The sequence below is a fragment of the Malurus melanocephalus genome, unplaced genomic scaffold (genome assembly GCF_030028575.1).
Source record: "Malurus melanocephalus ecotype Western Australia unplaced genomic scaffold, MMel_1.1 scaffold_123, whole genome shotgun sequence".
In the NCBI taxonomy this organism is placed as follows: Eukaryota; Metazoa; Chordata; class Aves; order Passeriformes; family Maluridae; genus Malurus; species Malurus melanocephalus.
In genome coordinates this window covers 660,354-686,215 of record NW_026623355.1, presented here as the reverse complement: position 1 = coordinate 686,215, position 25,862 = coordinate 660,354, and the positions used below count along the sequence as shown (strand labels likewise).

The following is a 25,862-nucleotide window of genomic DNA, read 5'->3' as shown; positions in this document are numbered from 1 at the left end:
TTTGTCATTTATGTCATCATCTTTAGTATGTTAGTCTGGAAACTTACTTAGAGGTAATGAGCAGGAAATTTGGCATTACTTTCAACATAATTCTCCATAATTATTTCTAAATCATGGTACAAAAATATTTTTCCACTCCATGATTTATGCAGCTTGTGCTCTTGTACGCTCTGATGACTCAAAATTTCAACAGGCCCTCACAACATTATTTCCAGCTTTCTGTGTGCAGCTGGAGCCGGTGGGCCATATATTCCAGGACTATCTACAGCATTGCATTAAGAACTATTAAGTCAAACCATGTGTGAAATCAGAATATACAATTTAAGTTTCTTTAACATCTATGCCAAGTACCATACTTCAGGACTGAAGTGGAGTTAGTTCCTGGGACTGAGTAGTGCCCTCTCACCATTCTCTCCCAGGGAAATGACTGTTTTCCTCCTGGATGTCCCTGAGTGATCCTTTGTCCTTAGCTCTTCTGGGTACTCTTGAGTGAGAGGCCCCTTGTTTGAGTGTGTGTGTGTGTGTGTGTGTGTGTGTGTGTGTGTGTGTGTGTGTGCATGTACGTTTTGTGTAGTAACATAATCCCAGTGGGTACACCAAACTTGTAACCTGGTAAATGCCATGGGAGTATCACCATTACCCACCTTGTCATTACTTTTGGCCATTGGTTTTAGCTGCAAATTAAAACTTGAGTTTGTTATCTGCATGATGTTGTTGTCATGTACTTCTGTGACAGCACGCTGATAGTTGTCTGAGTCCTTAGCTCTCATGGACTACTGTAATATCAGATGGGCTTGTATTGGACACAGCACAATTCCCACTTTGCCCCTTCAAGAGTCTTTTCTRCATTCATCTCACACAGCACATGCAGGATCTCTGAGACAGGATCACAGCCACAGAGTCCTGAGGTCACATTCCCAATACTTTACCACTGTGCAGAGGAGGGGTTGGGTTTTTTTTATAATGTTTTTGTTTGATTTTGTTTTGTTGTTCTTCTTTTTTAAGACCCTTCCTGGTGCTCCATGGGATTTTTCCCATGGCTGCCCAACCTCAACAGCTCTCCCTTAGGTGAAGACAGGTTGGCCAGTTCACCTGGTACCAGCCACTTGCCAAGGCTGGTGAAAAAAAAAAAAAAAAAAAAAAAAAAAAACCTTTACAAATAAAGAGCTCCCTTGGGCAAGCTTAGGTTTGCAGAATGCCTGGATGACTCCAGTCACTAGCAATGTCCCCAGGGATCAGCACCGGGCCCAGTCATAGTCAGTATCGTTACTGATGATATGGATAAGGCGATGAAATGCATCCTTAATAAATTTGCAGATGACAGTAAATTGGGCAGGACTGTTGAAGGGCTCTGCAAAGGGGGCTGGACAGGCTGGATCAATGAGCCAAGATCAGCTGTATGAAGTTCAATAAGGTGAAGGGCCAGGTCCTGCACTTGGGTCACAACAACCCTCTGCAGTGCTACAGGCTTGGGGAAGAGCGGCTGAAATGCTGCTCAGTGGGAAAGGACCTGGGAGTGCTGCTTGACAGCCACTGAACATGAGCCAGAGTGTGCCCAGGTGGCCGAGAAGGCCAGTGGCATCCTGGCCTGGATCAGCAATGTTGTGGCCAGCAGGACCAGGGCAGTGATTGTCCCCCTGTACTGGGCACTGGTGAGGCCTCAAGTGYTGTGTCCAGTTCTGGGCCCCTCACCTACAGACTAATGAAAGACATTGAGCTGCTGGAGCGAGTCCAGAGAAGGTCAACGGAGATGGGGAAGGGTCTGGAGCATGAGCCCTGTGAGGAGCGGAGCGGCTGAGGGAGCTGGGGGTGTTTAGCCTGGAGAAAATGAGGCTCAGAGGGGACCTTTTCACTCCGGGTAATGCCCTCAAAGGAAGATGTAGCAAGGCAAGGGTCCGTTTCTTCTACCGGGTAACAAGTGACACAGCAAGAGAAGATAGTCTTTAGCTGCAGCAGAGGAGGTTCAGGYTGGACATAAAGAGGAATTTCTTCACAGAAAGTGATTAGACACTGGAATGGGCTGCCCAGRGAGATGGTGGAGTCACTGTCCCTAGAGATGTTTAAGAAAAGCCTTTACGTGGCACTTAATGCCATGGTCTAGCTGACACGGTGGTGTTGGGTCGGAGGTCGGACTGGATGATCTCACAGCTCYTTTCCAAGYGAACTGATTCCGGGATTCCCGGTGCGGCTCCGTTCCGCAGGCGGAGGGGCGGGGCCGGGCCGGCTCCCGGTGACCATGGAAACCGAGCGCACGCGGAGCGCCGCCCTCCTTCCCTGCTTCCCGCCGGGCCGCCGCCGCAGCCGCCACCATGATGCTGCTGAGCCGCGGGCTGGACGCCAGGTACGGGGGCGCGGAGGGCCGGGGGAGCCCCGGGCTGTTCCCGCTTCGGGCAGGGTGCCCGGGGATCGCGCGGGGTCGGGGAGCGRTGCGGGCCCGGTCCTTGTTAGCGCATCCGCCCTCCCCAGGGGAGGGGGCCGCCTCTGCCTTCCTCCGGTAAAGGCCGCAAAACTTTTCTAGGCCTAGTGTGCTGTGCAGAGATGGAATAAAGATGTGCTGCCGATATTTGTTTGAASCTCTCGCGATTAATTCAGTGGACAGTTCTAAGCGGCCACGATAATGAGGGGGGAATAAAAACTTTTACACCACCATATAAGAAAATGTAGTGTTTCGTGTCSCAAAATTAAAAACTAGTTGCATGGTTGTACTGTGAGATCTGAATTGTAAAGTGGGTGATTATGGCATCCTCCTGGAGGAAAACACTTTCTGGCATGAAGACCTTTCAAGAAAATAGGAAAGATAGACCTTTTATTGAAGATCTTGTCAGATAGTATTCATTTTGAAAAACAACTTTATTAGTATGTAATGAAATTCATACTTGTGTGCACACCTGGTGAAACCTTTCCTATTCAAGTGATTTTCGTGTCCTGGAGGATTGAATAACTTCCTTGGATTTTTTTTTTAACCTTAAAAGAATCTCTTTTGRACAGTCTTCCAGGCAGCTTGCCATGAAGCAACCCAACTGGGGTTTTGCCCAAGGCAGAACTTCTGAAGGTCTGAAATACTTTTCRTGAAGTAAAAGTGTTTCTCATTAGAATTGACTGCATTGTTGTTCAAAGTACCAAATTTCTTCAAATTATTCCAATCATCATATGTCTTGATATGAAGTCAGTATTTAAATATTAGTGAGCAATATTGGGATACTTTAAGAATATGAAGGAAGTTTTTGTTYATGTCCCTTGCCAAGATAGTGATAGGATTGAATTCTCCTTCTGAGAATTCCAGCACTTCACACCAATAACCTTATGTTAGACCATAGAGATTTCTTAGGACCCAGTATCTGGCAGGTACTCATCTKAATTGTCTTAAATCTGATTCAGTCAGATTAACAACTAGCATGAATTTACATAAGATAGGAATGTGAAAGCAATGTGAGTTACAGGAATGACTTACCTAGATCATTAATAATGCACCACACATTGGATCAAATAACTTAATTAGATTTATGTAGTTTAAAAGAAAATAATTTATTAGTGTGATGAATGTCCTTTGAGTGGTTTCAGAGTTTCCACCTCTTGTGTCCATTCACTTCTTTAATTCTCAGTGGTAYTTATTCTCTGTATTTCTTCTTCTGGTGATCAGAAGCAGTTTGGTAACTGTTCACAATTTAAAGAACATTTAATACCTTTACCAATTTGCCCTCTACTGCCTAATTTCTCCRGTTGTTGACTTACCTGTTAGATTGCTGGCTGTTGCAGGAAGGTTGGTCTTTGTAGAAGTCTTGTTTGAGACTGCAGGTGTTACCACTGAGTTAGTAATTAATACCAATAGTAATAGWGAGCTTTTGATTAAATGCAGGAGGAAAACTTCCAAGCAGATTTTTATGTTTTGGGTTTTCCTCTATTGGATCTTCAAGTGCAAATCTGCTTTTTTTRTGTTTGTTATTCATTCATAAATAAGCACACGATACATCAGATTGTTACAACATTCTCTTTTTAAGAATAAATTTCTGCTTTGCACTGAAATGAGATGAAATKAAATTATTAATAGTATAATTATATAGATTTTCTTCTGTTTGTGTTGTAAACATTTGTACCTTTCTTGTTTTTCACTTATTTTTCTTTGGTATCCAGGGACAATCAGACTAGACAAATACAAGATGCTGTTTCAAATGTGGAAAAACATTTTGGTGAATTGTGCCAAATATTTGCTGGATATGTACGTAAAACTGCCAGACTACGAGACAAAGCAGATCTTCTAGTAAATGAAATATATGCATATGCAGCTACAGAGACACCAAACTTAAAAGTTGGATTGAAAAACTTTGCAGATGAATTTTCCAGACTTCAGGATTATCGCCAGGCAGAGGTACAAAATTAAAGCTGTACATGTTGTGTTTGCCATCTGAACTTTTCAGCTACTTATCTCTGATTAAAAGGGAAAYCATATACTCTGCAATTGGAAGAGAAGCATAGAAGAAAACATGTCTAAATATATTAGTGTCTGAGCAGTGTAGGCTGCCAAAGCATTCATCATTTACCCTCCTAACAGCTTCAGTGAAAGCTGTCTAAAATTAGTCCTGTTGAAGTCAGCAAAATTATCCCTATGAACTCTCAATGTATTTGAGACATAGGAAGCTTTTTTATTGATCTTAGACTTTGGATTATGATTTATCRTTAATAAATGTTCAATTGTATGACTTGTCTAGCAGGAGCTGAGACAAAATCAGTCAATTTCCTTTTGCTGAGCATTATCAGAAATAGTATGGAAGAGTTGCTGTCAGGGACCACTGTAGACTTCCTAAGTTTGTAGTTCMATACTACGAGTACAAACTTGATTTGGACCATATGTGACTTTATAGCCACATTTCTGACAGATGAGTGAGAGTGTAAAGAAAGGTGTTTATCCTGCTTACACATTTGTGTGTGGTGCCAGTCAAACTTAYCTACAATGCAGAATTCCAGATACTGAGTTAAAAAAAAAAATCATTCACATGTACTCAAAATAGTTTTTGGACTATGTATCTATTATTTTAGTAGAATGTAGAATATTCCCATTTATAGTTTTGAACAGCTAAGACCCCCTGTAACTCAAAAAAGTCTTTTGTGAGACTTCTTTATGTTTTCCAATAGGACTATTTTATTTTGGAGAGCATTGCAAGTTCATCCTTCCGTATTAGCAAAGTAGAAAACATTTTAAAAGTAGTTAATATGAGAAGCAGAGAGTTTGAAATACAAGAAATATATGTGGATCTTTAACAATATATTTAGGGAGAGAGTTTTAAGGAGTAATAAGAAACGTAAGGGTGTCTGTGGTTTGTTGTTTTTTTTCATAAACTCTTATACATCTGTCTCCAGATAAGCCCTCTGTAGATCCTTACGCTTCAACTGTTGTCATAGCAATTTATCCTCTGCTAATAGATTCAATTTCTATTGTGGACAAAGGTGTATGTGAACTCAGATTGYATGATCTCTCTGTTTTCATCATTAAACTGTGAACCTGTAATTCTGAGGTACGTATGTAACAACTTGAGTTTTGCTTCTTTCGATTTTAAATGTATTTTTAAAAACTGACATTTGTCCTACATCCTCCTGCCATGCCTGTCTGCARACTGGCACTGCCCTGTGAAGAAGAAAAGGCAGAAGCAACAAAGGAAAAGCTTTTAGTCTTTAAATCAAGTTCTCCTTTGCTTCTGAAAACAAAATGTAAGATCTCAGCTTTGTTTCTTCTGGGGCATCAAATCRCTTAACAGTTTTCCTCTATGTTGACAAAGTGGGCAAGAGAAAATTAGCTTATAAGGATTATCAATTTCTGGTCTTTAGCTACAGTGCTAGATCTATGAATACTGAGGTGGGAGGTACCGCAACACGTGACAGGGTAAATGAGCAAGATGGGCAGATTATCTGGTACATCTGTAATGTGTGGTGTTTAGAGCCTTACTGCCCTATTCCWTTCTACTGGCAGTTCAGGTGAAATTGTTTGACGGTGTGCTGGTAGAGCATGTAAAGAAGAGATGTTTGCTCAGCTGGCATAGATTTTGGCTGACTGACAACTACCAGTGTAGAGGGAACTGTCCCTTCCTACTAGAGGTGTGCACCTTGAGTTGATTTGGRTGTAACAWTGATGGGCCACATGACTCACTCATGGTCCGTAGGTCACTGGCAGATTATGCTGGGGYCACTCAGATGGTTTTGTCAGATTGAACAAGCAGGTCTTATCCTATTGCCTGTCTGACCATATGTAGCTGTTTTTCTGACCAGGAGGACTGAAACAAAAATTCAGAACTATTTATCTGGGAGAGTGTTTGTGCATTTTACACACCCTGTTATGGGTATTTTTAGTGCACTCAATACCAGGGATGCTGTTTCCATTATTTTTAAGAARTGTTCCATTTTGTACAGTGTATTTGATAGCAAAGATGGCTTAGTCCATAACCTCTCTATAAGTGTAGAGCAAATATGTTGATCTTTAAATAGAAAGTTATAGAGCTCCAAGATGCAATGTTGGATGTATGTAGTACTCATTTTGATGTATTCTGAATTTTCCAGGTTTCATTTTTCCTGATCTAAGTAAGAAAAAAGGAATTCCACTAGAAATCAGCTTGAGCTCTTCAGAAAACAAATTACTTTTTGGTTAACATACTTGACTGTAGTTTTTACAAAATTTTTTAAGAGACTCTTATCCTAATATTTTTTTCAGCATATATGGATTTAATTCCTAATAAGATGAGTCACTATTAAATGAATTGTTTCCCATTTCTGCCACCATAGATACRGATGATTTTAGTAACCTTGTGGTTTCTTTTTGTAGGTTGACAGGCTGGAAGCCAAGGTTGTTGAACCTCTGAAATGTTACGGGGCCATAGTGAAACTTAAAAGGGTAGGTTCAACATCTGTTTTCTCACAAGGTACATTTCAGTGTCCTTGTCATTCAGTTGAAAACTTTCAGTTTATGGGGGAAATTATTGATTTTTCATATTGCCATAATCAGTGTATCWTAATTGTGTAGTTAGACATCTGAACTGAAGCTATATATATGTGGAAGGAAAGAGCTCTGATRTGAAGACAAGGATATTCAGACTCTTTGAGCACAAGCAAATACTCAGAAAAGGCATTAGTGAAACTTCCTGAATAGTGTGAMTTCGAGACTTCTTTATTTATGAATAGGATAATTTACAATTGTTTSATTTTGATATTATTATTAYTACTACTACTACTACACTTTGGCTCTTAATTATCAATATGCTGCCTTTAACAGCTTTTCTARTTCAGAATTGTGTTCTACATTAAAGTTCATAATTTAGAAAACACATTTAAACCTGACAAGTAGGTAGTGACCTAAATCCCTCTGTTAGGTCATCATGATGACCTGAAGATACACAAAAATCTGAGGTCTCTTCATTCACTGCATTTTAGAAAGTGTTTAGAGGGGTTTGAGATAATCCCTTAAAATATCTGTAAGTTTCTTTCCTCCAGGAGGGATAAGCTTGAGCAAATAATTTTTAATAAGCATATACTACTTTATAAGATGAAAGTAGATCCTCATAATACTTGTATCTTATACAGAGAATACCTTAATCCTGCAAACTCAAATCTGAAATTKATGTATATGTCTCTATCATAACCTACATAAATCAAAATTTTAAATTATTATCTGATGGTATTTTACATGCAAAATTCTTGCAGTGTGTTCATCATGGTTAATTTGAGTATATTTGTGGCATTGCATCTCAAGCAAGCAGTTTTTGAATGTTTTTGTTCTATGTCTTTTCCATATGGTGAAGAACCGAGCAGAGTGTTTGGAACTTACTGCAGTTTCCTCACTTGGTGGTTAGAGAAACAACTGTGAAAGACTTGAGTAGGACTACCCMTAGTAGTTCTTAGCTGAGCTGTAGACTATAGAGCCTAAAAGCTGGTGTCTTAATGGTCACTCTGAAACCATGAGATCTAGAACTGACTACTCTGTAGGATATAAATGTTGAGGGTGGAAGASGAGTTTCATGTGTTTGTGGCAGTAGGGTTGCTGAGGAGAAACAAAACATTACATCAGTGCTAGAGGCATCCAAAGCATTGAAGAGACTGTTGAGGTGCATTGCCACTGATGGCCAGCAATGCTGAGGACAGAAGCAACTGAAACCAAGTCATTGCTTGCAATAGTGAATGGAATTTCCTGAGGTCTTTGCCTTTCAGAATGTCAGACAGCATTGCATAATGTTTATTTTAGCTACACTGAAGAGTACAAGAGCATTCTTAAACTTTAGCTGTGATTAACTATTTTACCAGTTTACCTTTGAACTAAGATAGAGTTCACTAAAGATGTAGGTCATTAAATGGTTACTTTTTTTTCCCATTGCATTGACCATAAACTTGGTTAGAACTTCAACTATGTGCTCATCATTTATCATCTCTAAACACTGGAACATATTTAGTGGCAAAGGAAATTTTGTCACTCRTGGAAATCTTGCACAAGCTGCTAGTTCTAGAACTCTTTTACCTGTAACTACATTAGCTAAGTAAAACCAGGCAGAATATGTAATTATAGCACTTTCTCTAAAGGGGATGTTCTCACTGCTGCCTACTTACTGGATCTGTTCCAGGACACACACAGAAGTGTATCTGTGCTTTGTCTAAAAACACCTTCCTATGGTTTAAGACATCAATGTCCTGTGCTACTAAATGCTTTAAAGAGGCCCAGGTCAATCAGAGTAGTGTTTTGCTTTATCTGCTAATGTAATAAAATTGTTTCACTCACTTGTTCTGGTTTACGATGCTGGATAGCTTCAGTGGAAGCTAATACAATATTCTTGTCCTGTAATGCAGCTTAAATGTAGGATATGAGGATTTCTTTCTGTTTCATTGTTCTGTATATCAATCTTCACTTTTCTGCTTTTTGGCAACTYTGTTCCTGGTTCCTTTTCTTCATGTAAAACAGGACATCATAAAACCAAGGTGATCCAYGTGCAGAAGAAAGGATTGATTTGCTTTAATAACTTCAGTGACTAAAGCAGGTAACAGTACAGTGATGAGGCCTGCCAGCACATTGTCTGGTGGATSAACTGTAGCTGTATGATTTGAAATTAGATGGGTGACCAGGGTTCTTRCATGTGACTTTAAATCATAGTTAAAAACTAGAGGGACTATTAATAATTTTACATTCTCTATACCTTTTATCTCATTGCCTGTTCCATTCCATTTTTCCTTGAGTGTAATTAAAGCGTATTTTCTAAAAGCATGTCAAAGCTTGGTCTAAGGACACTGGAGTTGAATGTAGGAGTGTTTGTGGTAGTTACTGGTTAATTGATGTTTGTGGTGTTTTGTTTTAAAGGAAAGATTTCATCTAATCTTTAGCTCTTATGTGCTTCACTGCAATGAAAGAGCTCTGTAACACTCTGGTTTGTTTTTTTTTTGCATAAAAGTAGTTAGATGCTAGTAAAACAAATTTGTCATTCTTTTCTATTAGGTAATAATGTACACCTTGATTCTTTCACCATAAATTGCATTTTCCCCAGCTCTGTTTTTATTGGGGTTTTTTTTCTGCACCCTTTTCAGTTTTTCAACATCCTAGACAAAATATGTATGTGACTGTGCCCTACTTTTGTACATGCAAAACTTCACCACTGCCGCCATAGTAGCACTAATTCTTTGTTACACTTTGGCTAGAAGAAAAGTATGTTTCATGGTAGCTGTTGCTACAGAAAACAGAGATAGAAGAGGGAACAGTTCTGTCCCTACAGATATTTCCAAAGTCCCTGCATGTTAGAAAGAAAATACTGAATTTTATAATGGTAACTCTAGAACTTTGCATCCTCAAGTACACTTGGCATGAAAGTCAGAACCCTGTTAAGCCACAGTATTCAATTGGACTGTTCTAAATGGGCCTAGAAAGCCAGTGCTTTAACAGGGCTCAGTCATTAAATAGCACCAAACATGCAGCTGTGACCATTAGATAGAAGCCTTTCTTATGTTTAAACAATAAATATGTTATTTTCTCTTTCTCTACCTTTAAAATTTAAAACTCAAAACAATAAAAAATTCTATTATTGCTTTTCTTGCAGCTGCATGGTTTTCATAAAGGCAAAAGGCCTTTTCAGCAGTCTTTGACCTTAAAGGTGCTGTAAATTCTAAATTCCCTTCTGAAAGAACAGCAGTAAAATTCGTTTTGATGGGCTGAAAATGAAGTAGTTTTTATTGTCAGAAACCGCTCTGTGTCCCTAGAGATGATAACAAAATRACAGTTATATACAAGGACATGCAGACAGACAGTAAGGATAGCAACAAGGCAAAACCAGCAGGTTTTGATCCTGACTTCATACACAGCCTCATTATTGAAGCAGCACACAGCACTGAGGAACTTGGCAATCTTGTTGTGTCTTGGTCGTATGTCACTCTGAGTGAGGAGACATACAAACATTAAAATTGTGAAATCCAAGGAAGGMGCACCGACAACTTCCCAATATAATCGTTTCTAATTAGCTCTAACTCCCTCCATTCTGGAGTAGTAATAAATGGGAAATAGTATTTTTTGAGTAAAAGGTCATTTGAAATGCATGTCTAATCCAGCCTCAGATTTTGTTAGGCTTCAGAGTGTATTTCTGCTTGTTCTAAACTACTTCTCCTTTAAACTGGAACYATCAAAATTAATGTTATTCTCCGTACCAACATCTGGACTGATGAATACTTGACTGATAGTCTTAGACTCCATGAATGTCAAACAAAACACAGTTTTACAGGATTATGAAAAATAATTTGAGAAAACTGGTAGATAAATATTCTTAAATTATCAATGGTCTTCCTAGAAGTATATCCTGCTTCTCTTTTGAAAATGAGAAGCAAAAATGGTTATCAATAGTTTCTGCCTTTTCTAAATCAGTTTTTATATTCACCACCTACATCATTACTTGGATGTATTGTTTGAAATAGTTTTAGACACTTTACTAAATGCATAGATATAAATATGCAGTTTAACCCTTTCAGCCATAGAAATCCTATGGTACCTTAAAATCTGTGTAGCACAGAACTCTAGAATTTTTTAGGTTGAAAAAGACCTCTGTGTTCATCAAGTCCAACCATTAGTACAGCACCACCATGTTCACCAGTAAACTAAGTTCCTAGGTGCCATATCCACACTTTTTTTKAACACCTCAGGAATGGTGATTCCACCAGTTCCCTGGACAGCCTATTCCAATGCCTGACAKTGCCTCAAGTGGAAGAAATTTTCGTAATATGTCCTCTAAACCTCCCCTGGTACAGCTTATATAAGCTTATACTGTTGCTGGTTGCCTGGGAGAAGAGACCAACCCCACYTGGCTATAGCSTCCTTTCATGGAGTTGTAGAGAGYRATAAAGTCAGCCCTGAGCCTCCCCCAGGCTAAACACTGCCAGCTTCCCCAGCCACTCCTCATCACACTTGTGCTCCAGCCCCTTCRCCAGCTCACTGTCAGCAGTGACAGCAGTTGGCAGTGGACCGGTGACAGCAATTATGTTTTCTCCATGAATTCTGCTCGGTACTCACTGCTGCCATTTCGTTGGTTTTTTTTCTTACTGATGCCACTTCATTTGATGCTGCTTTTTATTTCTAAATTCCACTTTTATTATGTTGCTAAGTCAGGAATGAGTCTCCCTTCTTAATGCTTTGGGAATCTCAGCTTGTGACCATCTGCTATACTTTTCATGAAAAGCTGTGAATATCTTTTTCTTCTCCACATTTTAAATTATAGTATGTGCTATAGGGAGATGTGCAAGGTGCTAAACTTTCAGTCCCCAATGACTTCTCTTTCAGAGGATCAATTAACAGGATAAAAGCAGTAAAATCTAGTTTTGTTCAAAGCAGAAGTCCATGTTTTCTAGACAATGTATGTATGAGGGAAAGCATATTTTATATTATTCTATATGTATTTCAAACATGTTTAAAACATTTTATTTCCAGGATGATCTTAAAGCAACTTTAACAGCAAAGAACCGAGAAGCCAAGCAATTATCTCAACTGGAAAGGACACGTCAGAGGAATCCATCAGATCTACACATTATTGTATCCTGCATTTCTAGTTACTATGAGGAATATTTTTAAAATTTCTTGGGAATTAAACTGTTGTGTTTAGGAAGTAGTAGTAACAATAATGCTCCTTAGAGGGACTGTTTCCAATGTTGAATCTCAAACTTCATGATCAGCTTCTAACAGCTGATTTGTTACTTATTTTTGAATTGAAAAGAAACTCTGAATTATTTGATATATTTATGCAAGAGAGATAGGCATAGATTACATCTAGGAATTTGGAAGTTTTTAAAAGTAAGTGTAATCAGACTTTTTTTTTTTTTCTGTGGATGTATTGTTTTTTTCCCTGCCATTTTGGAAATTTTTGTGCTTTCTGAAACCTTGGTGGGATATGAGTTTCCTCCAGCTGCACAAAAGTTGTTATTCTGTTAGTAGAATACTCAATTAGACTACCCTTCCTTTCCAAAGACCAGTAATGCTGCCCCCCCCCCATTATACTATTCTGTATCACAGAGGGAAAAATTAAGCCTCCATCAAACTGAATTAGAATTTCCATTAAAATCTCATTGACGTTTCAAATTCTGAAGCAGTCARTCTAGGGAATGCCAAAATAAGCAGGTTCAAGGCAACCCTACTTCAGTCCCTTTATGCTTAGGTATTACAATACAGRATCTAGATACATGATACGGTGTTTACTTTTTATTACACTTTAGTGTTGAACTCAGGAGTTAAGCAGTCCTRTTCTTTTTTGGATTTTATCAACTCTATTTCAGAATCCTCAGGATCTTTCTAGTGACTGGGGCACAAGACTGTAGAAAGAGTGAAAATGATCATGTTGGTCAAACACAACAGAGGAGAACTCAATTTTATTTGTCTTTCTGCCAAAGAATTTGCATTTAATATTAATCAAATCAGTTAAGTGATGACTGATTAGAATTCCTCATGTAAAAAAGACAGACATRTCAGCCACAGGGTAAGAACTTGGGCTGTGTTGCAAAGTTCTCTTTTGTTGGAATTAAGGGAGTAAATTATAACAGAAAGCTGTTTTCCCCAAAGGGAACCTGGTCCCAATTTTCTCCCTTGAGCAAACTCCCATTTAATTTCATGGGTATATCACTGGCACCTAGTTCACTTCTTCTCATTTCTTTTCTAAGCTTTTCCCAAATATCTTTCTGTAACTTAGCTACTCATAACACCCATGTTTTCTGTACTTCAGGCTTTGTCTAAAGAGTTTATAAAATCTCAGTACAGTCTGATTCTGCACAGGGTCAAATGCACCAAATGCTGCATATTTGCATTTTAAAGTGATTGACACAAAATGCATAAAAAGGTTGTTAGGAGCAGGAATGTGTTCATTTGCATTTGAGGGTGTGTGCAGGTCAGCTTTCAGATCTGAGAGAGGTTTACCACATTAGAGCAGAGCAGCAGAGCTCCTGCAGAGTCTTGAGCAACTATGATGTTGCAGCAGTGAACTACTTCAGCCACAGATAGCGAAGAATGTGGTACTCACTCCCATCTTACCAAAAGCATTGTTAGCACAGCTTTGAAAGAATACATTACCAGATTTTTAAAAATACAAAAATACATTTTTATAAATCAATTTTTTTTTCTGAAGTAGTCTACCTAGGTTGCCTGCTTTTAATTTTATTTTTTTACAATAAATAACCAAACCCTCAGTCCAAGACAAACAGCTGTCCTGAAACGTTTTGGCCTGGATATTTGAATTGTAGCAAAGTTTTAACAAACTATATATCCTTCAGCCAGAAGCTTTAGATAATCTAATAATAGCACTAAATATGTAGACATTTTGAAATAACTAAATAGTTGACAGTATATTAAAAGTACAAGTGAAAATGGATATTTCCATGAATACTGATTGTTACRTTGCCATTTTTTCCTTTACTAATATTTCCAGTCACAGGTGAGTGTTCAGAAGAGAAAATATCAAACTGCTGTTGTGCACAACAGAATTCCTCTCCTAAAGCATTTTTGCACAAATTATGGCCAATCTATTTAAAACTTATTGAGAAGATATATTTGATTATCATAGAAATAACATACTGCATTTTATGTGTAAGGGCTGCTTAGGCATAATAATTGCCTTCACTTACTGAGAGTGACTAATTGAACTAATTGAAAATACAAAATGTCTTTTCTTACTGTCCTTTACTCCTGTGTTTTGGGCAAAATCAAGAAATGAATGTGTGACCTTACGYACTACTAAAATCATTAGCAATTTTGTTTGCCCAGTAATGTCAGAATTGTTTCTGTGACTTTTAGCTGTTTTCAAAAGGAGATTGTTTCAAATTGATGATCCTGTAATATAAGATTAGTAGATTATAATCAAAGTGAATAAGAGTGTGTTGTATGCCTTAGGTTTCCATATATGCAACAGTAAAAGCTGTGTCACAGGAACTGGACCTGTGGTGTCTTTTTCCATTTAAAAAAGAAAATCCTCTCTTAAGTTACTGTTTTGTAGAAATGGAAGAACCCTACAGCTTGACCATAGGATACAATACTTGAGCCATATATTATGTTCAAATCTCATGACAAAATAGTTTTCTCATTATACTTACTGACTGAGCCTGTAAGTATCACTTATAAGTATATGATGTTTGACCAGTAATGCATGGAAAATAACAGRAGTTTAGACCCAAATTTTGTAGACTTCAGCTGCAAGGTCTTACATCTGTACATCATTCATTTGTAATAGTACACAGTTCTCAGACTTGATTTAATCAGAATAGTTTCAGTATCTTTCATTAAATGGTAGTAAACTTTATAAAAAGTTCATCATTATAGCTAGTTAAAACAGGTATCTAAAATGCTTTTTGTTGTAATAAAACAAGAAAAACTATATTTATCGCTTAGGAATTGGTTGATGTGTCCCCTTCCCAGTGCCCAGTTGAAGATGGGTTTTTTTAAGATAATTTAATAATACAAAATATTTAAAATATAAAATACCTGAAATGCCTCTGAATCTAGAAATTACAATAACTCTAGCCTGCAGATTGAGATATTTACAGGGTAAGCACATTCATTCCAGCAGCTGCTATAATTGTTTATTTAAGTAATTTGTAAAAACTTACTAAGATGAGGTTCAGCACACAACACTGACAAAGAYTCTGAACCCAGCAGGTTGATCTGCACTTGTAAACAAGGGTGATAATTTCCTGCTCACCCACCACTCAGTCTTGGTGTGGGTTAAGCACCTGAACCCAGAAACTGTTGTTCAATGGASTATTAGGGCTGGCTCAGTAAAACTATCATATAGTATTGCAGAAAATTAATCGGGGCAGAGGAACTTTCCTGACTGCCTAGAGCTGGTAATTTTTCATGTTTCACATCAGTCACAACAATATAGAAGGCATCTTTATATATTTTTTTAAGCTACAGATTTAAAATACTGTAACACAGACATGTATTGTTTTGAAAGCTCAGACTTAACGTTTTCATGGCAATTAGAGCAAAGAGCTTTGTATCAAATACAAGACTAATTTCACCTCTATGTTACTTTRCCAGGCTGAAAGTGAACTGCAGAGAGCGTCACTGGATGCTACTCGAATAACTCGGCACTTAGAGGAAACCATTGATAATTTTGAGAAACAGAAGATAAAGGATATCAAAGTATGTGTYCTCACATTTCATGTTACATAATAAAATTACTGTAGTTAGTTGGGGGCAAGATTAGTAAMATTTAGTATTCACTGAAATGCAAATCTCATGGTATTAATGAATATTTCATTATCACAGAATTGTAAATTCTAGATATGTATAGAATTTACAGATAACTTATCCCAAACCTGTTATAAAACATAGTCTTCAAAACAGCAAAAATTCTACATCTTGTGAATACTTATTGGAGATTATTAAGAGATTTTTCAGTAAGACATGTTATTCCTAATATGTTTCCTCTTTACTCTTCAAGTATTTATTTAGAATTTATTAGGAAATAATAGCTGTGTGATAGCCCAGCCAGCATATATTTTTAATTTCTAACATTCAGGTTGACTACTTAAAAGAACTAAGTATCATGCAGTTATTTATATCATATAAATACTAAATGCAGAATGCAGTAWTTTTTTTAAGTGGAAATGTACTTCACTGCGCCTTTCTTTTAATTTGCTTTTAGAACATATTTTCTGAATTTATAACTATTGAAATGTTGTTCCATGGGAAAGCTTTAGAGATATATACTGCTGCCTACCAAAATATCCAAAATATTGATGAACATGAAGATTTGGAGGTAAGAGTGATTGAGATTTGCTCTTCTGTTTACTTCCTGTATAAAAACAGTTTTCACAGTTGGGCTACACATGTCCCAGGCAGAAAAACGCAACAAATGTTTCAGGTTCCSAAAACAAACTCATGTTTTACAAGCCTTTTTTTGTACTTCTTCAGCAAGAGCATATAGGTTTATGATCTCAGAGWACATAAACAGAGAGCAATTGCAGTRGCAATCTAATCTTTCTCACAAAACACAGAAAAGATTWACAAAATTATCTGCCACTCAGCTAACCATAATTTTTAAAGAACACCTCTGCAGTCCATCTTGCTTTAAAGATTCACACAGAAAAAAATCTTACACAGCTGTGATAAGACGATGTAAAAACTAATTACTGCATTCAAGATCCCTCTCTAATCTGAAAATTTTTTCATCTTTCATTCATTTTTAATTAGGCTGTTAGAGAATTAAGAGACATTTGTCATTTACTAAATTTCTTTTTTTTTGCCTTGTGGCAGTTAACAGCTTCAGGTCACCCTTTCTTTTCTATTTGAGTTATAGTCTCTCTTTCCCAAGACATGCTTTTCAGTCCTTTATTCATACTTGCAGTTCTTCTGGATGTTGGGCCTTTAAAYTCAGTAACATTGAAATGTGTTAGGTATATATGTTCAGTTTGTCAAGAAAGTTGGATCATTTTCAGTTTTCTTTTGTTAATCCTACCAGTCATAATTTCATTTTGTCAATGACAGCGCAGAACCAAGTTAACACAAGACTTAAAAAGCCATGATTTTTCAGTGACAATCACATTTGAGACTACTTGGTAATTTGAGATTACTTCATTTAAACTCTGCCATGGCAATTTTGTACTATTCTAATTTCACAAATATAATGTCACATGRCACCAATTCAGAAATCTCCTTTAAGTCAAAACTTCGTCTTTCACAACCCAATTTCTAATCACATTTTAAATTTTCTGTTAATTTGGCAATTATTTACTTTTCATAAAAATACTGACCATAATTTACCATTTCCTTTCAGTAAAGTCTTGCTCAAATAGCTTTACTAGTTATTGAAATAACTTGGAAATATAATGGATGTTATGGTCTCCCCTGTATTTTAAGAGKTTTCCCAGACTTGAATTGTACATCTGTACATTTCCAGTAAAATTTGTCTGACGCAGTTGTGACTGACAGTAAGGATTTGCTTGTGAYGGGGCTAAGAGTTCATCTTTGCAAGAAACCGGAGAGCCTGAAGAAGTTGCTGGGGTTCATACATCCAGCTTAGCCTGAAACACAGCTGCATATGTTGGTGGGAAACCATTGCAGTTTYCCCTGTGTAAATGCCCTCAAACTCTGAGGAATGTTTACTTTGATCACGTCAGTGTTGGTGTGTCTCAGGTTAARCAAGAATGTTGTTTCAGCTAAAAGTGATCAATCCAAACAACAGTTGATGCACATCTCTAGATTAGAGTCCARTGGTGCATTTCTGCTACCTTCAGTCTTGGTGATTCTTAGCTTGCAAGAATCTAAGTCACAGCTTTCTTCACTTGATCAGGTTTTTCGGAGCTCACTTTATCCACCAGACTATCAGTCTCGCTTAGACATAGTTCGTGCAAATTCCAAGTCCCCCCTGCAAAGAACTGGCTCCTCAAAATCTTCATTAAGAACAGTACAGGTAAGAAAGAAAAACTACATACTAGATCGCTGTATTAAAGCTCTACTTAAGATAATCCTTTAGCTAATGCATATGGATCTACTGTCTTTACTCAGTTCAGGACCATTAGAAAGGTAAAAAACTTTGAAGGGCATAAATATAATTTTAAGATCTTAATAATGCAGATTTACCATTGAAGGGGAAAAAAATTGGCTTTTAAAGCTGTGTTGCTTACTTTTGACAAATGCCATTTCCAGTGATACTTTGTCTTTCATCAACAAACAGTGGCATCTTGCAGAGAATATATCTAGGAACTTACTTGAAATAGAAGTAACATTCTTTAAATACACTTGCATATTCTTAGTATTCAGATTCTAGAGTGTGGACTCTCTACCAGATCCTAATTCAGAYTAGTGATACCTTCTAGCAAGAGAGCAAACCAATGACCAACACATCTCTCCTTCTATACTCTGAAAATTAGAAAACAGCAGGTCAGGAAAMGGATGATAAAAATTAGTGAAACAGTTGAAGACCCTGCCACTGTTTTTGGACCAGCTACCTTGCAAATGTCTCTGCCACTTGTTTACAGCAGTAAACTTCAGGCATTGCAAAACGACTGAATTATTTTTAATTTATTGCAACTAAATAATCCTTAGCTATGATGATTCTCACCAGTGTTTCAGTTAAAGACAAAGATGGCCACATTTAAAATGTATGTATCTTACTTTTCTTCCTTAAATAGACCCATACATTGATACTGTAATAAGGAAAATTTTTCTTGACTTCTACACACTTTACACCTTCTCTGCTCTCAACACAGAAAGGATGAATTATTACAGCTGAGCTGTTCTGTTGTTGAAAGGATGAATTGTATCATCTGAAGAGATACAACCTAGTGATACAGTGCATCAAGTACTACCTTGACTGAGTAACTTGCCAGTCCTCTCTCTCACACTAGCAAATTTSACGGTCAAACTACTTCAGAAAATGTGAAAAAAATGCAAAACAGCAGAAAACTGAATATATGTACACTGTGCTTTCTCCCAGAGGTGGAGTGGAACTCCATTTTGACTAACTTGCAAGTTAATGTTTCTGTTCTATTAGCCCACTCTCTTAATTGTGACTCTGGATGTTCGTGTTCTCATAACCTCTTACTTACCTGAAAAGAACAGAAAGTCATCTAGACCTGGAGAGAAACTGCACTGCAATTCAAAATAATGTCATCTTGGCTATGCTGTATATCTGCAGAGGAGGATCATGCAGCAGAAAAAAGGGGTGGAACACCCAACTAATGCAGTCACTCTAAGGCAGTGAAGAAAAGGCAGCCTGTTCCACACGCCCCCCATTTTTCCCTTCCTGATTCTGCAAAATAGCATGGTGCTGAATCATTCTAAGGGCTCTAATCTCTGGCACCCCCAAACATCTCGTGAGAAAAAAAAGCTGCGTTCAGAAAAACATTCARGTGACTTGTTTTATCTTTTCTGTGGATCCTTCACTCTGAAATTTTTCACAAATCTAGTTTCTTGCTACTTAGTAATCCTTTACTGAATGTAATGCAGTACTGTGCAATTTCCAATGTAAAGCAGTATAAATAATGTGGTAAGCAGTTCACAAAATCACAAGGTCTAAGTCTGTGAGACAGGGAAGACAGTCACACACGCAAACACTAACCTGTAGATGGGGGACAGTGTGGGAAGTCACTGCATATCAGATGGAATAAAGTGGGCCAGTAACACAATTCAGCTCTTTTCAGAGGATTTAACACATATCATCCTTGAATTCATTTCTGKTTCTGTGGACTAACTTTCTGTATTATCTGTATGTTAAAAATCTAAAGTCCTCCTTAAGCTTGATTAATTTTTTCACAAAGAGCTACCTCCTTCATTTTGCACTTTACTTGGCAATTTATCCTCAACRTTTTGGTTTACTGATTCAGGTTGCTGTATCTTGTATTTTGTAACTATGGCAAAACAGAATTACCTTTTGCAGTTATTTTAAACTTAACTACACAAGTTTTACGGACGTGCATTAAATATAACAAACTTTTGCACTGACTCTGTGGGATAGAAAAGTATCATTTTAATTGTTACTGAAAATGTCTGCATCCRAGTGTTCCAGTGCTAAGACATGAAAATTGCCATGCTTCTGCAGTAGCATCTGCAGTGAAACATGGAGCTGAACGGCTTAAGCAAAGACAGTCATCACCTACATGCTCATACAATTCATTTTTACATTTTTTATGATCAACAACTTACCATATTCCTTTTTTTTTTTTTTTAATTTGAATTAACTTATGAAAAATTTAGAACTGGTGTGTTTTAGTTCTTTGGTACAATAACCTGGATTTGAACTGCCTAATTTCTCACTCTCTTTTCTGGATCCAGTTTGTTTCTTAGGAAGAGCCACCTTAACACCACCAGTAATAATATTTAATATATYATTTAGTTAATTGCTGCATGGTCAGAGGTATTTGAGTAATGAGCAGATAAAGGCTATAAAGCCAAAAYACTTCTTCTTTCAGGAAAGGGGAATAGGGAGCTTTTCTTAAGAAGTATGGTGCAAGTTCTGCTGAAGAATTTCAGTTGCTCTGAATTAGGAAAAAAAAATTGAAGAATTAGTCTACCCTATTGAAATGAAGCTACCTTGGGCTCAGTCTGTAGCATTCCTTAATCTCCAATTACACATCAGTGCCATTATCTCTTTCTTCTTTCAAGAATAAGACTGCTGCTTTAGGCATTTCACCTCAAGTTAAACCAACTTCATCCAATGACTAACTCCACTTTCTGTTATGTTCAGAAATTTGTAAGCAAGCGTTTGCTTCAAGCTAAATAATGTACTTCATCAGCATCAACAAGACTAAGGCTTTTTCTGCTTTGATAAGTTCAATGACTAGTTTGCTTTATGCACTCAAAAAACTTCTGTTACATACATGGCTGTATGAACTACAATATCTCAGGAGTCAATTTAATAATGAGCATTTATGGACTTTTAAAATAGGGGCTGCTTAAAAAAAAGGCAAGCTTTGTTTTCAGTACAGAAGTTTTTCTATATCACTGTATGGGAGAAGACACAGAAAATATAACCAAAATTAGAGCTGCAGCCCTTAGAGAACTACTGAACCTGAAATAATTTTTCAAAAGCATTCCAGATGACTTGGATAGCTGTGTTTATGTTCTCTTTCTCATGGGAAAGAAAAAAAATCCCATATATCCTTCTTTAAATTGTAAATGCTGCACTGTCTGTGAAGAATCTACCTTCAATAGGAATTAGATTGAGCCCTTATTAGAAAAAAGTAGAGACTGCAAAATCTCAAATGAGATGAAAGCTTGGCAGCTGGCACTTGTGTTTAACATTTGATGGGCAAGGAGAGAAGTTCATCTATGAATCAAGACTCTTACTAAGTTTGTCTAATTTATTCTTGGAAAAAAAAAAGAAAAGCTTAGAGCTGCATAGTTTTGAGCTCTTAACTGAAGAGGTTTGAAATCTTCAAGGTAAGATTAAGCCCTAATACTCATCTTCGGCCTGCTGTTTCAACAGTCAACCCAGGAAAAAACTGATCTGCGTCTTGTTRTTTTTTAGCATTAATCGGATCAAAATACCATTTTCCCTATACTCTGATAGTTGCCAAGGACTATCAGGATTTTTTTAGCTTTTAGAAATCATTTCAGTATTTTTATTTTGTGTCATATATCTTTCAGTTGGCATGCATGTTATGAAAGGTTAATAAAAAACTTACCCCCTCCCCCAAATGAAAACCCTACAAACATTTAGGCTGAAAATGCCAACAGAGAATTTTTTCTTTGCAGAGAACACTTAATATCCTTTTGCTGGATTTTTGTTTTAGCAGATTCCCCGCAGATTGTTAAGAAAAGATGAAGATGAGGAAGAGGAGGAAGATGAGGATGAGGAAGAGGATGATGAGGAGGACGAATTTGATGCTGCTAAGGAAGTGAGATAACAAAGCTATTCTAAGAGGGTTTTTTTATTAAGGGGGAAAAAAACCCTTTACCGGAAGGCTTTTGTATGTTGGATCAAAAATTTCACCAGGGCTGTATATTTAAAATTTCAACGGGAGCAAGAATCAGCACTAATTCTTGTGTGCCAGACAACAAATGACCAGTTTCAAAGAATGGAAAAAAAATCTTCCCAAAGTGGACAATTTCCATAGCTAGAAAATGAAATATTTAAATAGATGCCTGTATTATATTTGCATAGATGTTATATTGTAATCACATTTGCTTAAATTTACATGATGAAAGTGTCCAAAAACTGCAGTAAGCATACAAGCAGTTATGAACRTGTTTTCTTGTTACTTTGCCAATATATTACCTCTCTAGCTACACATCTCTTGCATCTCTAGCTGTACCTGTTATAATTGGGTTTATACRTCCTAAAGTAACTGTAGTAATCAAGAAACTGTTTGCAGCAACAATCTATTAAGATCTCATTTTGTTACCCACCCTTGATGGCAGAAGGCAGGGTGAGGTGTATTTTTTTCTTATTTTCATTTTCCTCAGGCTTTCAGAAGGCTCAGATGACTTTTCATTCCTTTATACATACAGAATGAACACCCACAAATAAGGACCTGGCCCAGTATCTATGTTTAATGCTGCTTTGCTTTTAAATAAAAGTGCCTTCATGATATAACTAGTAGATATTTTATGCAGTTGATGTTTATTATATTAGTTGACATGCTACACCATAATTCAGATTTTATGTGTTTACTACATGATTCAGTTACTGATTCCATCAAGTGTGCAAGAAATTACACATTTTGAGTGTAATTTCTTATCCTGTTTGGAGATGGTGGTTATGTGTGTTCATTTTTAAACAGTGTATGGTTGTCTGCCAGAAAGCTGCTACTACACTGTTCACCTCCAGCTTTAGTCTCTGCTGAATAATGAATGCAGAAGAATTTAAACTTGTCAGTGGGAAAACAAGTTTAAGTTATAACAAAATATTCTTTCAGTTACAGAAATGAACCAGGAAGTGCATTTATAGTATTGATGCTACTTTTGTCCACTCATGCAATGCATACCTGTTTTGACATGTAAAAAACTAATTTTGCCAAAAATTAATGTGATGAAAATGAAAGTGAAAAGGTCACAACATAGGGTTTTGTTTTAAACCAGAAAATCATTTTACACCTGAATTACATACTATTGATGTTTAATTACTGTTGGCAAGAAGTAAATACCAATGAGCAAAACTTCAAAAGTATCTAGCTAATTCATTCCAATCTATTTCACCAAGTCAGGCACTTCAATAGTKGTATCACAACATCAGAATTCTGGTGATCACCACTTTACCATTTCCTACGTACTGAAGTAATCCATCTCCAAAACAGATGTCTAACTTCGTAACAATTTCAGGTTTTCATATAATATACATATATGCAAATAGCAATTATTTGTGTACTATGTCTTGAGAAAGCAATTCTGGAAAAAAAGGCAGTTGTGTTTAGATTAATTCCCCCCTAAAAGATAAGTAGCTAGGGTACCGAAAGATATTTCTGTTTTCCACAGCAGCATCAAATTCACTCTCCCTGCATCMCAAAAAAAAAGGCAACTTCAAGAATTACAGAAAAACTTGCAGAAAAGTAGAGTGTTGGGCAAGTTTGTCCTGCATGTGTGATGTCTTAAGTTTGCATGTTGCACAGAAATTGTGACCTTGAAACTACAGATGAAAAGTCCCTGATTAAAATACTTCATAGCCAGAATAATATTTTAGAATGCAATTAAAGAAGTAAATATTACCTAAAGATACTTCTGCAAAAATTTTTATCATGATAAGAATGCTTACTGCAAGACTGACTTGTTGTTACTCCATTTACTCAATTGTATTTTTTATTRCTGGCATATACATGATGCAAGCTTGTATCCATTCTAGCCACTATTTTGCCACTCTGTTGAACCCACATTCCTTTGGCATTAAGGGTGCTCATCAGACTGTCCTGTTAAACCTTTCCTAAATGCCTCAAAATGCTTTGGTAGGTGATCGCTATTTCTAGTTTTTGCCAACAGAAACTGTTMTCCTTTACATCACAATTTGTGGACAATGGTAGCAAAAGCAACTTCAAAGAAGGCATAACTAAGGAAACTTGCTATGTTTTATATCAACATCCCAAATTGTAGCRTTTAATTTGTTACTCTTTACTATGTGAATGGTACTTAAAAAGGAAGAACAGTATTTCAAGCCAGGTAATTAGACAGTCTCTGATTTGTCCTTTGTACTGGAAATACAGTGCATCCAAACCACTAAACATCTGATGTTATAAAACCCTATCATCAGGAAATGCTTGCATCACACCATGCACCTGTACCATCTATTCAGGCAGAATCAGCAGAGAATGCCCAGTTTGGAGAGGTGGGGGAAATAGACACACAGACACACACAGACCCAGAACACCAACCAGATAACAGCGATAAACTAAGAATCAACTGTCCTATTAATCTTAYTATTTAACTGATGTATTGGCATTCTTTCTCAAGTTTCCTATGCCTCAGTGCATYTGTACATACTTTGAAGTACAGCTCTTCTTTTTATAGACCCTGAAAAAATACCTGTTTTTGGATTATCAATCAAACATGACAGATTAACCCAAAGTGGTTATATACTCTAATCTGGCTTTAATTTAAATACAAATCAGCTACAGGACAAACAAACATTTTGAAATGCCTTAGTTATGACCTCTGCTAYTACAAACTTAATGATACTTTTTATATGTTCACTAAGGGGGAAAAACGCTTACCATCCCAAAAACTAATAACAATTTATCAGTAATTACTCTTTTTCTGAAAACAGTTAAGTGTTTTTTTCTGAAGGATAATCTCACACTTTACTGGCAAAACAACCTATTAAACTCCCCTACCTTTCCAGCCTCCATGTTTGAAATCTATTGTGTAATAGCTAGAAGAACTTTAAAACCAACAAGTCATCTAAAACTGATTAACTGGARTAGTCATAGTCATATTCACATTTACAACACAACTTAGTACTAAAAATACTAGCTTACAAAAATGGTCACAATGAAGTTCTCAACACCATAATAAGGTCGGGGAAGTTTACTTTGAGGATTCTCATGTTTTTGTTTTCCCTGCAACATATTCTGCCTCCTTTATCTCTTTATAGTATCTATTAAATAAAGCACAAAATTCTTGGGGTTTCTTTATTTTTAAGTTCAGAGGAGGATTCAAAACTATTATTCTGAAGCCAATTCCTACCAGACAGCAGAAAGAAGTATGCTAAGCATTCAGAATTTGAAAACTTGGCCATGCACATTTCTTTGCTCCCTTGCATTATCATTCAAAATGCGTTTTCCTTGGCACTTAAAACACAGGATAAAATGCAGAAGAAATAAGGCTACGCTGACCTTKTAAAAATTACAGAACAAAAATTCCCTTGATTTTGTTTGCTTGTACCAACTAGTTTGCGTGGAAGTTTTGCAATGATAATGACTTTACAATAAAGCAGTTAAGGTTTGACCATCAGTTAGGGAGGATCATTCACTGGAAAGGCTGCCTGGACAGTTCTGTCCTTAAAGCTATTAAAGATGCAGTGGGCAAGGCCTTGAGTAGTCCATTCTAACCAGAACTGCTTTGAGGAGGGGATTGGAATAGAGGCCTCCCTACTTTATCAGCTTCATGATTTTTTTGGTATTGCCCAAGCAAAGGTTAAATGTTTTCACTGCCAAATTGCAACCGTTGTCTAAGTTTGAGGCGACTGAGACTTAATTCTTCAATACTACAGATACTATCTTGCACAGTTTCAATGTCAACCAAAGTCCTTACCCGCACAACCAAAGTTTCCTACTAAATCTATATTTAGAAGATGCAGCTTTTCCAAGCTGCCTTTTATTTCTTCCTAAAATTTAAATATGCTGGTACCAAACCAATAAAAACAACATGTTCTAAATGCAACCTAAGCATTTATTTTATTATGTAAGAAAATAACATAGTTTGTTGTCAGCTTGGTTGTCAGTGACAGATGTTGGTT

General features: G+C 36.8%; 1 protein-coding gene across 4 annotated transcripts; it reads left to right on the top strand.

Moving 5' to 3' along the window:
* Positions 1–2,253: 2,253 nt before the first annotated feature.
* CIBAR1 (CBY1 interacting BAR domain containing 1) lies at positions 2,254–25,717 on the top strand. 4 transcript variants are annotated; one of them, XM_057370354.1, is made up of 8 exons: positions 2,255–2,341; positions 4,132–4,366; positions 6,809–6,877; positions 11,924–12,025; positions 15,512–15,616; positions 16,122–16,235; positions 17,769–17,888; positions 21,715–25,717. In XM_057370354.1, the coding sequence occupies exons 1-8, from the start codon at positions 2,310–2,312 to the stop codon at positions 21,823–21,825; spliced, it is 888 nt and encodes a 295-aa protein (XP_057226337.1). In that variant the 5' UTR covers positions 2,255–2,309; the 3' UTR covers positions 21,826–25,717. The 4 variants fall into 4 exon arrangements, with proteins under 4 accessions (XP_057226339.1, XP_057226338.1, XP_057226337.1 ...); XM_057370353.1 differs by having other exon boundaries at positions 21,712–25,717; XM_057370356.1 differs by lacking the exon at positions 17,769–17,888 and having other exon boundaries at positions 2,254–2,341.
* The last annotated feature ends 145 nt before the right edge of the window (positions 25,718–25,862 follow it).

What these genes read in the sequence shown, in the direction of transcription:
- CIBAR1 (XM_057370353.1), top strand. Translation starts at nt 2,310, where the DNA reads ATGATGCTGCTGAGCCGCGGGCTGGACGCCAG. An exon ending in AGCCGCGGGCTGGACGCCAG is followed by an intron (nt 2,342 to 4,131) that starts GTACGGGGGCGC and finishes TTTGGTATCCAG; the next exon opens with GGACAATCAGACTAGACAAA. An exon ending in AGGATTATCGCCAGGCAGAG is followed by an intron (nt 4,367 to 6,808) that starts GTACAAAATTAA and finishes TTCTTTTTGTAG; the next exon opens with GTTGACAGGCTGGAAGCCAA.